The sequence below is a fragment of the Odocoileus virginianus genome, chromosome 9 (genome assembly GCF_023699985.2).
Source record: "Odocoileus virginianus isolate 20LAN1187 ecotype Illinois chromosome 9, Ovbor_1.2, whole genome shotgun sequence".
Classification (NCBI taxonomy): Eukaryota; Metazoa; Chordata; class Mammalia; order Artiodactyla; family Cervidae; genus Odocoileus; species Odocoileus virginianus.
The window spans coordinates 47,694,524-47,710,953 of NC_069682.1; the positions used below are offsets into that span (position 1 = coordinate 47,694,524).

The window sequence follows — 16,430 nt, forward strand, 5'->3', positions numbered from 1 at the left end:
AATAAGTAATTTTCATTATAGAAAATGAAAACATTGCAGAAATAAATAATGTACAACTTAGTTCATATGCACCAAAATCTGTCCATATGCACAATACTTACACCAAACCATTACTTAAACTGTGATTATCTAAGATAATGGAATTATGAGGGACTTCCACTACTTTTTTTATGATGACTTTTTTCATAATTGTAAGAAATCTCAAGAACATATATTTTCTAAATCAAAATAGGTTCATCATATCAGTATATATTTTTATAAGCTTATGCATACACATACAAACTTGTAATTTTTCTTACTTGGTGATATAATTTAGACATCTTTCTATGTAAACGCTAGATTGATTTTGCTCATTCTTTTGGACAGCTGCATGATATTCTGTTGGATGGTTTGTCTAACCATCTCCTTATTGGTAAACTTTTCCTCCATTACTTTTGCTATTACAAACAACACTTTAGTGAACATTTTTCCGTGTACATCTATGTGCATGAATGTGAGGGTTTTTATAGGAGAAATTTCTAGAAGTGGAATTACTGGTTCAGTGGGTATGTAGATTTTTAAAGGGTTTTCACACTGATTGCCAAATTGCCTTTCACAAACGTCATACACATTTAAACTCCCACCAGTAGTATATGACGATGCTTGTTTTCCCACACAGCAATGGGTATCAGCCTATGCTTTCATCTTTGTCCGTCTAGTAGGTGTGATGATATCTCTTTGTCATTTTAATTTTTTATTGGAGGATAAATGCTCTACAATGTTATATTGTTTTCTGCCACACAACAACACAAATCAGCCTTAATTTTCTTTTAATTGTGGTGAAGTTAATACTATTTTCATATGTTCGGTGATCATTTTTATTGCTTATGAAAATTGTCTGCTCATTGTCCATTATCGGCATGCCTGACTTCTTTTGTGTCTTGTTGTTGTTTAGTTCCTAACTTTTTTGTAACACCAAGGACTGCAGCCAACCAGGTTAATCTGTCCATGGGATTTCCCAGGCAAGAATACTGGAGTGGGTAGCCATTTCCTTCTCCAGGGGATCTTCCTTACCCAGGGATCAAACCTGTGTCTCCAGCATTGCAGATAGGAGAATCTGGCTTTATCACTGAGCCACCTGGGAACAGGTTCTTTTGTGTCTTATTGATTTGTAAATACTTTATAATATTCATTATAGTAAGTCTCTGTCTAATATACATGTTGCATGTATTTTCCCTATTTTACTGATTTTTTTCAACCTTTTTTTCCTCTCTCTTCTTTAGACTGGATAATTTATACTCATCTGTCTTCAACTTTACTCTTTCCTCTGTTATCTCTATTCTGCTAGTAAGCCATCCATTGAGTTAATTTCAGATACTGGTCTTTTTTCCAGTTAAAATTTTCCATTTGGTTCTTTTTCTGTATTTTCTATTTTTCTGCTAAAATGTTCCCTCGTTTCATTTGTTGTGTGCATATTTTCCTTTATTCCATTGATCATAGTTATCAAAACTACTTTAAAGTCTTTACCCAATAATTCTAACATCCGGATTATCTAAGGGTTAATTTCTGTTGATTGTCTTTTGCCTTGAGGATAAGTGATATTTTTCTGGTTCTTTAGATGTTCGTTAATTGGGGATTGTATCCTGGTCATTGGCTATGTCTTGATTCTGCATTTTGTCTTAGGAACCTACCTGGGGTAGGCTCAAACTACAAACTCTATCTCACCTGTGTTGGGCAGGAGCCCAAGTTTCAGCTCATCTTTTAAATTTTTATCTGGACTGTTTGTGGTTTGCCTTGTATATGCCTAGCTCAGGGGTCACCCAGACGCTTAGGCAGAGTTAATATACAAATCTGGGTTCCGCTTTCTGATTTTCCTTTCCAAGACTTCTCCCACACTCTCTAGTGATTCTGGTTAATCCAGGGTTTGTTTGTTTAACTCCTCAGGTCAGAAAGATGTGGACTGTCTGTTGGAACTTTTACTGCTCTGCACTGTACATCTACTGCAGCTGTCCTTAGGAGCAAGGTCACCAACACACAACTTGCTCCATGCTAGTCTCTTCCTCAAAGTTTTGACACCCTTCCAAAATCCTCCTACTTTGCTTACTCTGAGATAGTTATCTTTTGTCAGTTTGTTGTTTTTGCACAAGAGACTATCTATTATGAGCTTACTCTTCCATGCTGGAAACAGAACTATAGTCTCTTTGTTTACTTGGTATATGAAAGCTTAATATTTTTACCTAGTCATATGTATCATTCTGAAGTTGGTTCTCTGCTTAAAACTATCTTTTCCACCTCATGAGTATAAAAAAATTTTTTTCAAGTTGAATAGAACTTGAATTTATATCAGACTTACATTTTCTTCCAAGTTGGACCCAAAACTGCCAGTGCTAATGTAGTTGTTGTGGGATTGGAGAGGAGGAGAATAGAGGGAAGAATAAAGAATGAAGAAAGATTTGGATAACTGTTTACACCTGGTGAGGGAGGGGACCAATGACTGAGAACATGCAGATTGGGAGATGAGGGGCTCCACTGATGAAGAACATTTTAGGATTAGCATGTGCATTCTTCTATCCAGACCTCAACCTCAGGGCTTTGTGGCTCTTAGCCAGACCTGTCACTCTTCTGGACCCCATTCATTTTCATCCCACATGAAATACAGTAGTGTACCCCAACAGGATGCACAAGAGAAAGCTGTGTGGCTTTGCTCGCTGGGTCTTGGCTCTAACCTAGATCCATTCTGCTCCTCAGAAAGGCAGTAGAACCTGGTGATTTTGGAGTTAGGCATACCTGGGTCCACACTTTGACTTTGCATTGTTAGCTGCTTGCCTTCTCTGAGCCTCAGTTTCCTCTTTTATGAGATGAGCATAAAAGGAGTACCCATTTAACCTTGCTGTGAGAATTTAAGGAGACAGTGCTCGCCGAGGTCTAGCACAATAACTGGCCCAGAGTAAACTCACTTGAGTAGGAGGGCGCTGCAGTGTCAGATCAGAGATGTGGGGCTTTGCCATTCCTGTACTGTGTGGCCTTGGTCAAGCTCTGAAGCATGTGGTTCTGTCTGCAGGAATTTCCACGTCTGGAATGAAGCCTGGTTTGTGCGGCCTGACCTGGGCCCTTCGTACAATGGATGGCAGGTTCTGGACGCCACCCCTCAGGAGAGAAGCCAAGGTAACCAACCCTCTGTCAGCCTGTTGGTGCCACCCTTCTCTGGGTTTGGCTCTAAGTCATGACCTCTCAATCTTTACAGTGGTGGAAAGCGGCATAGCCAGATCACCTAAATCTTCTCTGCCTTTGGAGGGCACAGAGAGGGACTAAAACAAAAATATTTTCAAAGTAGATTTTCCTCTTAATTGGCTTGGTTCAGGCTGCTATTTAAATGAATGACATCCCTGCTCCCACACAACTGCTGCAAAGGCCCTGGCCCATGCCCAGCAATAGGGAAGGGAACGGTCCCCTGCTAGCAGTGATTCTCCCATGCAGCCTCTAGTAGTCCATCCCTCCCAGCACAGAAAACTTCCATTTCCCTTCGCCTTGGGACTTAGCCCAGATTCCCTGGCTCAGCTCCAGGCCACTATGCTCACAGCCCCCAGCACCCCTCTCACCTTCCGGGTGCCCCCTGCCAGGCTGAGCTCTCCTTCTCTCAGGCTGGCCCTTCCCCGACCCTGTGTCCCTACCTGTTGCCACTCTCCTATCAGATCTTGGGCATTGGGCTCTCCAGGAACCTTTCCTCTTCCTTCCCTTGACCTCCAGAGCATTCTTGTCCGTTGCCTTCGTTTTCAGTTGTTTCTTTCAAACTTAAAAAAACTATAAAAGTCGTATATGCCCATGGTTAAAAAACAAATTCAAATCATTTCAAAAGGACTTACAATGAAAATGAAGTCTTACCCCCCTCCCTTGCTGCAACATCTCTACAAGAAGCAATGAGATTCAGGGTACTTGGGTGTGAGGAGGGTAACTTCCAGATATTTTCTAGGCCACTATTCAAACTTCTCACTGCAACTCATTAGTGGTTATAAAATCAAGTTAATGAGTTGTGACCATTGTTTTAAGAAATGAAATAGAATAGCATGGAAAGGAGTGAGGAGAGGAAAGAAAAATAAACTATCAGAGTGTACTTATTGGATATTAAAAATAAGAATTGTCCTGTGGAATTTTTGTTTCAGGACCATATATGTGTCATAATGTAAAATCTTATTTCTAGAGATCATGGTAAAAAAAAAAAGCTGAGAGTCACTGTTACTGTTTCAGACTTATAAAAGTGCATGTGTTTGTTTTATAAACACAAATGGAATAATATTCTTCTATTCTGCTGTAACTTGCTTTTTATCTTCTGGTCATTTCACGAAGGAAACTATATCTGTGTATCTATACCTGCATCTACATCTATGTCCTTCCATCCACCCATCCATCTATGAATCTACTACCTATCTGTCCATCTCTCTATGTATCCACCCACCTATCTGCCTATCTGTCTGAGCTAGCTATGCTGAGTGCTCAAGAAGGGAGGTGATGGTCAGGGCTTGGGAGCCCAAAGAAGCAGGACATCTCTGTAGGCTGGGTTTGCAGAGAAGTCTTCCAAAACAGGAGGGAGAGATTTGGGAAAAATATTTGCAGAGTAGAAAAGAGGCAGCCCTGAGCACCAGACAGTCAGACTTTCCTCTTTAGGAAACAGACTGAGGGCAGGGGGATAGCACAAATTATGCACCTACAGAATGTGAGAGTGGGCCGTCTTCTGTGGAGCTGACGTCTGAGCAGAGTGCTATTGCACAAGATAACAGTAGCCCCAGAGGGTCTTGCTGAGTGCCCAAAGAGGAGAGCAGACAGTCAGGGTTGAAGGAGTTTGGGGTAGAGGCAGGGTAGCTGGGCAGCGGGAAGGGCCCCCAGAGGAACAGGCCATGAGTGGGCTGTTGCAGAGGGGCCTGGCTTTGGCATGCATCCAACCTCTGCACCCTGGCCCCCAGGGGTCTTCCAGTGCGGCCCTGCTTCGGTGATCGCTATCCGAGAGGGTAACGTGGACTGGGACTTCGACATGCCCTTCATCTTTGCGGAGGTCAATGCCGACCGCATCACATGGATCTACGAGTCAAATGGTGCCTTGAAGAAGAATTCCTCAGACACTCACAGCGTTGGCAAATACATCAGTACCAAGGCGGTGGGCAGCAACTCTCGCATGGATGTCACCGAAAAGTACAAGTATCCAGAAGGTAGGAGGGGCTTGGATGGGCTGTGCCACCCAGGGCCTGACGGTGGGAAGACAGCCTTGAGGCGGGAGAAGGGAAACTTGCTCATGCTCCTCCTGCTTTCTCAGCCAGCTGTGCCTGAATGTTAGGACTGCTCCCTGGCATCTAATGCCCAGTTCCCCAGACTGTTTCCCGTGGGGACAAAACCATCATAGGCAGACGCAGTGCCAGTGGAAGTGCGCTGAAGGACTCAGGCAGCTGTCAGTCTAGCGCATCTCCAGCTGCGTCCCTTTGCCAATTGCACCATTGGGATGACAGCCCCATGATTAAATATCACAGGGAGAAACATGGCCCCCACAGAAGACCCCCTGGGGTCTCTGTCAGCCCACTCCCCTTGCCTCCAAGAAGCACAAGCAGGAAACATCCTCTGAAAAAAGAAATGGACGGTCCCCAGAGACATGGGGACTGCTTTGTCCACTTCAGTGGCCTCCCTGAAAGCCAGATGAGGTGGGGACACCTCCTACACCACGAGGACAATGCCCGAGTCCCTGAGACCGTCAGCATCCACTTGAGTGCTGACCCCCTTAAAGTCACCTAGAAGCCTAGTTGGTAGGAGGCTGCCTTTAACACAAATTACATGTGTTGCTGTTTCAGGAGTTGCTTTCAGTGTTAGCAAATTAATACCTCTGATGAATCTCAATAGTGACAAAATTCTATATTTGCAGGTGATGTTCATTTTAGAAATAGGCCAAAGTGAATTAATGCTTGCTCTAGCAGGCCAGTCACTCCTTAATGGGATCAACATGTCACTCTAAACGCTTTGAAATAGTTGCTTTAGCGGGTCCCCACTGCCGGTTCTGAGCTGTCAAGAAAAGTGCTCTCGAGAAGGTACCCACGTGCACCCTAAAGTAAACCCCACAACTCGGTGCCCTGGATGGCTGCTGCTGCTGCCTGCCATATACAAAAGAGGGAAGCTGAGCAGGGGCGGGAGGCTCCAAGTCCAGGGGATGAGCTGCTGGGTGTGGGTCCTTTGCAGGCACCAGAGTAATGAGATTGGTGCTTTCCGTTAGACCCCAGTGTAACTCTGCAGCCCATTCCTCCCACTGGGGTCAGATGGCCTTTCTCTCGGTCAGCAAACAGGTACTGAGACCTCCCCGAGTGCCCATTCATGCTCAACTCCAGGAGGCCAGGAAGCACCTGGCAGATGGGTGCCTGCCCCTCCAGGGCTCACAGGCTGGGGGTCAGGCTTGAGTGTGACAAGCATTCTCAACAGTGTTCTGATGTAGAAACAAGGGTAGGGGCCAAGGAACAGATAACCCTGGGCAGGAGGTGAACTCTGCCCTACCCCCTGGCAGGAGGTGAACTGTGCAATCTCAAGCACAGTTCTTAGCATCTCTGATCCCTCACTTCCTCACCTGTAAAATGCGAAGAGCAAGGCCTCTCTTCAAGGGGATTTAAATGAGTTATAGTGTATAGAATGTATCAAGGGCAGTGCCTGGCCCATAGTGAGGACTTAATAGATAGTGATGATTTTTATCAACTTGAACATCTGCAGCCTCATCGGAATGACCTCCCAAAGGGATTTTTGAAACACACTGCCTATACAGTTGTGTGATTCTGTGGGGCGCCTTATCTGAGTGTCACACCTTAATTCCACTTCTTGGGGGCTCTGGCTGTCCCAGCCATACCTCCTGAGCAATGAGGAGGGACCGCAGCCAGGTGGAGGAATCCCTGCTGGACCCCTGGCAATGGCCCAGCCCCTGTGTGACAGCAGGACTGATCACCCCACCTGCTGTTGCCCAGTCTCCCTTACCTAATGATGCTGGCTCGTGTCTGATGCCGCGGGGAGGAAAAGCCCATAAAATGGGTTGCTAAGCATTTGCGCAACAGCAACACCAAAGGAAAAAACAGTAGCAGGAAGCTTAGTCTTGAGTAAGCGTGGCAGGTGACCTATATAGGTGTCTAGGCTCTGAGCCTCATTGTGCAAACACAACTGCTTCGAGGTTCTGGGCACAGAAGCTCAGCTCCCTGCTCAGCCATCAGACCTGGGTGTGGATTTACAGCTCGGCTAGAGAATGGGAAGGCACCGAAAGGAACCCAGCCCACCAGGAGCTATCAACTTGGGTAATTTGGCTGCCTGTCTTCTTTTCAGCAGGATGTGTGGGAGGAACTACTAGACTTCAGGTCTAGACTTCTGGGCACTAGCCCTCTTTCCACCCCTAATTCTCAGATTACCAACTGCTTGGACCAGACACTCCTCTTTAGGACCTTAACTCTAACGTGATGTGCTTAGATGTCTTTGGGGTCTCTGCCAGTTGTTACATGTAACTTATAGGAAAGATTTCACTAAATGATAAAGTGCTTCTAATAAGTCATCTTAAAATTTCACAGGTTTGTTGGGGAGGTTAGGGGCAAGAGCGTAAATGGTCATTCTTCTTTGTGTTTCTCTGTCCATCTTACTGGAAGGTCAATATCTTCTCCTTGTTAGTGGATCTATCTTCCGGTCAAGGTAAGGAGACTTATGTGCACTGTGTGGTCTACCCTGACTCCAAGAGGCTTGGAGTTGGTTATCAGCTCTTAGTGCCCCAAGAGCCGTGATTTTTTGGCCATAATCTTGGCCATTTTCTGGGGACTATTTATAGTATCACATTCAGCAGCACCCACAGCAAAGGCTGAACCCATCCTGCGGTTCAGCCTTTGTGTTTTTGAAACCTGAACTCTCTCAACAGTTAAACTAGTCATAACCTGGAACCATACCAACCATGGGAAGTTCTTGTCAACTGACATGGACAAAAGTTCCACTCTCCAATTCTCAAAGCATCATTAGAAATAAAGCAGAATAACATGATAAAGTGGTTTGGAATTTTTTTCAGTGAGGTAATTCTAAATTATAGTTTTTTCACTTATGAACTCATTCTAATTTTTTAAGCTCAGACTTGTTATTTTTTAAATTATCAGTTTGTTCTTTGGGCTTCCCTGGTGGTTCAGATGGTAAAGAATCTGCCTGCAATGCAGGAGACCCGGGTTCAATCTCTGGGTCAGGAAGATCCTCTGGAGAAAGGAATGGCTACCCACTCCAGTATTCTTGCCTGGAGAATTCCATAGACAGAGGAGCCTGGTGGGCTACAGTCCATGGTTGCAAAGAGTCAGACATGATGACTGAGCGACTAACACATACTTTGTTCTTTAAGTCTCACAAAGGAATTTTTATTAAAAGAAAGAAAGGAGGGAAGGAGGAAGGAATGAAGGGAAGGAGAGATGGAGAGAGTGAAGGAAGGAAGGGATCTAACCTAATTAACCTAAGCAAAATATCAAGCTATGTATTTTAAGCAACTTTCCCTACAGCTCAATGGAAATTTGAGCTGATTGGAAGAGTTGGGCTGTGAGTTAAGGAGAATGAAATGGAGATCTGGGGGAGGTCAGACACTTGCTTGGAGGTCAGACACATGTTAAGGAGGGTGAAATGGAGACCTGGAGGAGGTCAGACACTTGCTTGGATTAGAATCATTGTGCAAGCAGCAGAACCAGTGTTAGTTCCAGGCCACCTTCCCATGCAGGGCGCTGTTCTTTGTTCACATTGCCACCACATCTCTGAGATACTTCTCTGTTTTCCCACCACACAGGTTCCAGCCAGGAAAGACAAGTATTTGAAAAGGCTTTGGGGAAGCTTAAACCCAGAGCATCATTTAGCGCAACATCTGCAAGCAGCCTGGCAAGAGAGGAACGGGAGCCTAGCATATCTGGGAGGTTCAAGATCGCTGGTGTACTGGCAGTGGGCAAAGAAGTCAACCTGATCCTAATGCTCAAAAACCTAACAAGTGATACCAAGACAGTGACGGTGAATATGACAGCCTGGACCATCGTCTATAACGGCACACTTGTACACGAGGTGTGGAAGGACTCTGTCACTAAATCCCTGAATCCCGAAGAAGGTAACGCAACCTGTAGGCTGCTGGGATGCCACATATTCATGGTAGCTGGTATTCTCTTGGGGTTGGAGCATTCCTATTGGAACCAAATCAACTGGTTAAGGAAGGAAACAGCCCATGGTGAGCAGTACAAGTGGGGGTGGTGCCAACCAAAATACTTTCGTGCCCTGGAGGAGAAAGGAGGAAGACATTGGCAGTTAATAGACAAACCACAATATCCCTCACATACCATTTTGCCCAATGTGCAGAGCACTTCCTTATATGCTCTTATGTACTATCACATTTGACCTTCTACAAGGACAGATTTCAGCATTCCTTTTACAGAGCCAGAAACTGAGGCTCGGAGAGATTGTGATTCCCTTAAAAGATTAAGTGTCATAGCTAGTAGGTGGCAATGCCAGATCCTGGTCCTAGACTTTCTAACACGAAATCCAGTGCCACCACCCATTTTCTAGGTTTTACTGCTGTGACCCCTTCCCCTTTCCAGCTCCCACCCTGCCTTAGCCCCATCCCACAATGAATCACTTTCCAGGTTTGACCCTAGAAGGGTTGCAATATACCATGAGGGCTTGAATTCCCACCAGTGTTCCCCCACAGCTCCAGTGTGTGGGTGAAGTTTCTTGATTTCCAGCGACAGTGATGGGTTTTCTTGAAGGCCTGAGCCTCTGGGAGAAAGAGTGAGTTGGTTCTCCGGGGTAGCACAGATGGGAGGGGAACGAGGTGGAGCAGAGAGAGGCTGGGGCTGTGAAAGGATTAGAAGGCAGGTGTGCCCTGTCGGTAAAATCCTTCAAGCTGTTATGAAAAGCCTGGACTTAACAAAGCAGATTAACAAGGGTGGGGCGGCTATTTGCTTCACATAAGGAACTAATGATTACTTATACAGCCCATCTTGAAAAAATTTTGTCTACAGAGAAACTAAGAGGTATCACACCTGTCAGAAGGCAGCATCCCCTAGCAACCTGTCTTCTGGCAGAACTGAGCAGAAATCTTCCTTATAACAAAAGTACCCAGCTGGCTGTTATTTACCTTCAAAGCTCAAGGGAAGAGCTATTTTTGTAGGCCAAAAATAAGTTATGTGAGGGAAATGCTTTTTAAAAAGCTGTACTTCTACAAGAGGCAACAGAGTTAAATGGGAAGGCAGGAGGAGGCAGGCAAAATGGTCTTGGAGTCCTGACATCATCACCTACTCTCTGGATGACTGTTAAGCCTCCCTCCTTTCCTGAGCCTCAGGGTTCACTGGCCAAGGGAGCTGGACCAGCGGATGCCAGGGCCTGTCAGCTCCATATTTGGGGCAGGCTGGGTAAATCCCTCCAGTGCTAAAAGCAGAGAGGGCTCCCTCATTACAGCCTCACCTCAAGGAGTGTGTGACCTGTAGGTGCGGGGCAGCCCCCAACCACCTAGCATGACTGCATGAGGAAGGGGGAGAGCACCCAGACGCAGGCGAGGCCCCCCGGTTGCTTGCCCAGTGAGTCAGAGAGGGGCCTTGAGGCTTGGGGCGGAGCCAGAGAAACGGAGAAAAGCTGGGGAAGGCCTTTCCATCTGAGGGGAGCTTGTGACTCAGCGCATGGCGGTGGTAAGGCACCTGTGCTGTCAAAAGGACAATGAGAAGTGTGGGAAGGAACAGTCTTTTGAGGAAGAGGTTGACACAGGACCATACTGAGGGGTCTGAACTTTATTCCTGAGGCAGTGAGGGATCACAGGAGATTTTTCAGGTGACCCAGAAGAAGAGCGACATGATTTGGGGGAAAACTGCTTCTAAAGCCCACCTGACTGGTGCGTGTGGGTGACTTGGAAGCAGGAGAGACCAGAAGTAGGGTGGTGGTTCAGATGCTGTTGCAATAGGATCCCAGGCTATATGGTCACCTGAGAGGACCTAGCTCTTATGTAGCCAGCCCCTGGCTTCCCTTGCTAGTTATTATCATGTTGTCATCATTACTGTCTTCCTTATTGGGCAATGAGTTAATACTCATATTCTTCCCTGCCCCTTAGATGGAAATTTGCCCTCTGATATTTACCAGGACAGAGAGGAAGCCTGAGGGAGGAAATCCTGAAGGAGGATTCCTCCTGGAATCCACCCAGCCAGCCAGCATCTTGGTCTCAGGGCCCCCACTTTGCAGCTGGTGTGAAGCAGGCGGGTGTTCCCCCAGGGCCTGGCAGGGGGATTCAGGCAAGCCTGGGCTCCAGGTGCTCCCGGCCAGCCCACACTGGCTTGGCTTGGCATCAGCTTTTAAGGTTTCAGAAGCCAACCCCACCCCCTCTCACCCTGCTCCCTGGTTTCTTCTTCCAGAAATAGAGCACCCTGTAAAGATCACATATGCTCAATACGAGAAGTACCTGAAGGCAGACAACATGATCCGGACCACAGCCGTGTGCCAGGTCACTGACGAGCCTGAGGTGGTGGTGGAGAGGGATGTCATCCTGGACAACCCCACCCTGACCCTCGAGGTAAAGGGACGCTGAAGGGGCACTGCTCTGTGCTAGCTCAGCCCTCCCAGACCACAGGGAAAGCCCTCTCTGCCGACAGGCCAAGCACAGGGCCCAGCTTGGCTCCAGCCCCTGCCAAAAGATCAGCCAAGAGTTCTGCTCAGAGCAGTGTCCTTGGGAAATCCCAGTGGTCCAGTGGTTAGGACTCCATGCTGTCACTGCCAAGGGTGCAGGTTCAATCCCCAGTCAGGCAACTAAGATCCTGCCAGTGGCGCAGCACAGCATGTCCTTGCTCCCTCGCTGGAAGGATCCATGGGCACGTTGCCCTGCGGCTTCTTTGGTTGCAGCTCTAGACTCACTGGGGATGCCAACTGAGGAGCAGTTGGAGGGCTCTTTAGCTCATTTGCTCTGACGTCTGCTGTGTCCTGGGCTGTGCCAGGCTCAGGAATCACAGAAGACCTCAAGAGCTGGGTCCTGTCTTCAGGGAACCCACAGCCCAGCCCCAGACACATTTGTAGAGCAAATCAGAAATGGGCATAACTCACATGCATCTCCTGACTCTAGACCCCAGAGTTACAAAATTGTAGACTCTTAGAAACCTGGTCTTAAGCTCTCATGCCCTTACATTTCACACATGAGTAAACTGAGACCCAGAGAGAAAAGAATTGCCAAATACTGCCAGAGCAAGAGCTAGACCTCAGGCCCTTTCCAGGACATCTGGCCAATCCATACCCAGCAGCAGCATCTCCTCAGTTGTTGACAATGAGGATGCCTCATTTTTTTGGCTGCAGGCTCTGCTCCCAGGCTCCCTCTCAGGAACGCAGGCATACGGGCTCTCACAGGTCTATGAGAGGCACTTGGGACCACTCTATCCCTTCCTCAGCACTGGTGCTGGAAGTACGGGGCTGACTCCAAGCCTATCCCTACCCACACCAACCTCAGCCCAGGGTGGAGGTGGCCAGAGCCAGACAGCCCAAATCTAGGGATGACAGGCTGGCAGGCAAGGACAGGCAGATGAATGGATGAGGAAGATGGGGTCTTCCCTGGGGACCCCATAGAGAGCTTTATGGGTTAGGCTCCTCACAAGTCTGCTGCACCATCTGCCCCAGCAGTCTAGACAGCAATTGCCTTTGTTGTTGTTCTTGTTCCATCACAATGTCACTAGCATCCCTAGCCCCAGATTTCTAGAGTAACTCGTGACTGCCTTCGTTCCACCCTCCCTAAGCTACACCCCAGCTTCAGGGATTCCTGATGTCAGACAGATGGCAGGGGGAACCAGGGCCCACTCCTTGACACTAGCCTGAAATAGAGCTCTCTCATTGTCCTGGTTAGTTTGGACTGTGCTTCAGAATGGGGGCCAGAGTGAGCCACCATCTCCAAGGTTAGGGGGAGGGAGCCACCCCTGTTCTAGGCCCATCACGGTGGTTGTGAAACAGACAGAGGCCCCTCCACGAGCAGGACCAGAACAGAGCATCTGGGCTCCAGGCTTGCCTTCTGTCCCACCCACCGAGTTTTCATCCACAATTGTAGAAGCCTCTCCTGTTTCCTAGGGTGTTTCCAAGAATCGTGCCCCACTCCTGTAGAATGACAGAGAGCAAGTGCCATTTGCCATTTTGGAGGCTGTGAAATGAAACATTCAGGGAGAAAGTTATCAGTGTTTGATAAAGTTAGTTTCTCCCCCATTATATTTCCTGATCCAGTATCCTCAAACTTGCTTATAGCTTTCTCTTGTTTTCAAAAATTTGCTCTACATCTTTTAGATGTCCATATCAAATCAGCTTCATCTTTCAAGAGAACATTAACATCTTTTAAAAGGAAATCAGAATACACACAGCCTGGGAATTATTTAATCCTTCTTTTAAATATCTGCTCTTTCTTCTTTCAGACATCTTTGTATGAATTTGCTCTTAGCACAACTTCTCCTTTACTTTAGCCTTCAGAGAATCAAGATGATCTAATCTTGACTGAATGAATTAATGCAGAGCTGACTCAGAGCAGGGCATGTGGGTGATCTGTATGAAAAGATAATAATTTGGGCAACACCCTATTGTCTTATTTATGATTGGGATTAGGCATTGAGGACTTTAGAACCAGATCATACAATCTGAACTATATTTCAAAGGCTGAGGTCCTTCACATTGGCCCATGACCTACTGACAATATCAGACACAGGTTTCTGGGGTGGCTCCTATCCTCTTCTTTGGGTGTATGTATAGATTTAGGTCAATAGGATAGAGTGCTAAGCAGCCATAAAGAAAGGAAAATAAATATAGGAAAATCTCAAATTGAATATCAGTGTGAAAAATATGGCAACATTTATATATATTCTTGGGTCCCAATGGCATAAAATTATGCTTCACCCTTCAAATCATGTCATACACCTAAATGAGTTCCATGGGAGAAATTGTGGTATAGACCATGGTCTCTAAAACATTTCAATTATGCACAAATTATTGGCAGGCATCGCAAAGTCTAGCAAGAAGAGAAAATGGCTCTGGAACCAGAAATCTCTCAGTTATTGAGTCAATCAATCTGAACTGCAGGTTTATTACTATAAAAGGGTTGCAGGGAGAATTGGTGGCAAGAAAAAGGAAAGCCAGATGAACAAAAAGCAGCTACTCTGCTGCTGCTGCTAAGTCGCTTCAGTCGTGTCCAACTCTATGTGACCCCATAGACAGCAGCCCACCAGGCTCCCCCATCCCTGGGATTCTCCAGGCAAGAACACTGAAGTGGGTTGCCACTTCCTTCTCCAATGCATGAAAGTAAAAAGTGAAAAGTGAAAGTGAAGTCGCTCAGTCATGTCCGACTCTTCACAACCCCATGTACTGCAGCCCACCAGGCTCCTCCGTCCATGGGATATTCCAGGCAAGAGTACTGGAGTAGGGTGCCAGTGCCTTCTCCGCAGCTACCTCTAGGGATCCTCAAAAGAAAAATCTACCCGTCACCTAGTTTCAGTTTCTGTTTCCAAAGCACTTTCCTCTGCATCCATGATCTCATTTGTTCCTTTCTAGTCCAAGGAAGGAGGAGGGGAGGGATGAGCCCTCTTTATCAGGGAGGCAGTCAAGGGCCAGGGAGGTGATGCATCTGCTCAGGCTTGGCTGCTTCTCAGCAGGAGGGCAAGCTTTCATCTTTGGGAGCAAACAAAATAGTCCAGGTTGCTTCTCTAACCAACCCCTGATAAAGGACCCTGTGCAGACCACATGTCTGGGAAGTGGGGGCTGCCCTTCCCAAGATGAAATGAGAAAGGGCCTCCGAACCCAGCTGGGAACTTAAGTGCTCTCAGCTGCTGAAACCTGCCACCTCTCCCTCTGGGCTTGGGTGTCCTGTCTGTAGCCTGGGAATGACAGCAATTTCTTAGGAACCCCCTGCATGGATGGCACTGGCACTTAGGAGGACTAAACCAAATGGTCCTCCCTTCCTTTGTCCCCAGCGATATCTTTCCCATGACCAAGTCTCAGGTACCACCCCATCAGCTTTCAAGGGCAGATGAGACGAGCAGTCTAGCCCTGACCCTGTCAAGCCCTCTCCCCGCAGGTGCTGGACGAGGCCCGGGTGCAAAAGCCCGTGAACGTGCAGATGCTCTTTTCCAACCCACTGGATGAGCCGGTGAAGGACTGCGTGCTGATGGTGGAGGGCAGCGGCCTGCTCCTGGGCAGTCTCAAGATTGAGTGAGTCCCACACTGAGGGGCTGGTAGGGGATGGTGGGATAGGGTCAGAAGGACCTCCCCAGAGCCCCAGGCAGGGTAGACAGAACTCTGCTAGCCTCTGAACTTTGGAATCTGCCCATAGGGATGCACACTTGCATTTGGTTTAGGGGTTCACCAAACTTGAACTCAAAAGAAGTCCAGGCCTTCAGTGCTTGGAGCTGGTCCTTCTATCTGGGAGTTCATGGGACCCCTACCTTCCCTTGCTGAGGGGGGTCCCAGGGCTGAAAGGGCTCAATGACCCAGGGTGGCAGCTAGAGGGAGTTGAAGGAGCAGTGACCTTGACCAGAGCAGGACTTGAGGCCTCACACTGACTCCTGCCCTTCCCCATCAGCGTGCCAGCCCTGCGCCCTAAAGAGCGGTCCCGTGTGCGTTTTGAGATCCTGCCCACCCGGAGTGGCACCAAACAGCTGCTTGCCAACTTCTCCTGCAACAAGTTCCCTGCGATCAAGGCCATGCTGTCCGTTGATGTGGCTGAGTGAAGGGCCCAGGTGGCCCCATACAAACTTGGGAACACGGAGCAGGCAGGACTTGCCTGTGGAGTGAGCCCCTGCCATACTCATTATCCAGCCTGGGAAACACTCCATCCCCCAAGGCGGCCTGGATCCGGAACTCCAGCCTGCAGCACACACCCCTTCCCTCGCTCCCAGGCTGGGCTGGTTCCATCCTGGCCCATCACTTGATCACTTTTTGCACGTTCCCTGAGCTTCTCCCCGATGCTGCCTGGTGTGTGAGCCCCATGGCCCTGCTCAGCCCTTACGCCCTCAATGTAGTGGGCACGGAGTGGCACCTGACCCAGTGACTCTCCAAATGGATCCTGGGGGAGAAGACGGACTGGACTGTGTGCTGATCCCCAGCCTGCAGTTGGCACTTTCCTGCTCCTCCCCTGGGTCACCGTGGAGGTTGGGGGGATGATGGTTAGCCATCCATTGTGACACTCACAACCACCCTCAAAATAAATGTTAAAAAGAGTGTGATCACACAGCACTGACTCTACAAGACTGCTGCTTCGCCTAAGGTGGTGGAGAAGGAGACAGTGGGGCTGGGGCCATATCCTTCTGGAGGAGGGATGGCATTGAGGAAGCTGTGCTCTCCACGTTCCAATATCCAAAAGGAGTGGGCTGGTTCCCTGTGGCTCCAGGTGCAAAACTAGGGAGACATTTCAAATCAGTTTAGGAAACTGCACTAAGATGATGTCCAAAAATAGATTGACTGCC

The 16,430-nt window shown here is 47.7% G+C and overlaps 1 protein-coding gene across 1 annotated transcript in view; it reads left to right on the forward strand.

Annotated features, from left to right (window-relative positions):
• TGM3 (transglutaminase 3) overlaps positions 1 to 16,197 on the forward strand; it is a 41,840-nt gene extending 25,643 nt beyond the window's left edge. The window contains exons 8-13 of the mRNA XM_020906283.2: positions 3,041 to 3,144; positions 4,938 to 5,180; positions 8,780 to 9,088; positions 11,373 to 11,530; positions 15,044 to 15,177; positions 15,548 to 16,197. Coding sequence (XP_020761942.1) covers positions 3,041 to 3,144; positions 4,938 to 5,180; positions 8,780 to 9,088; positions 11,373 to 11,530; positions 15,044 to 15,177; positions 15,548 to 15,695 — 1,096 coding nt within the window. The 3' untranslated portion in view covers positions 15,696 to 16,197. The remainder of the gene's footprint in view (positions 1 to 3,040; positions 3,145 to 4,937; positions 5,181 to 8,779; positions 9,089 to 11,372; positions 11,531 to 15,043; positions 15,178 to 15,547) is intronic.
• Positions 16,198 to 16,430: the final 233 nt, after the last annotated feature.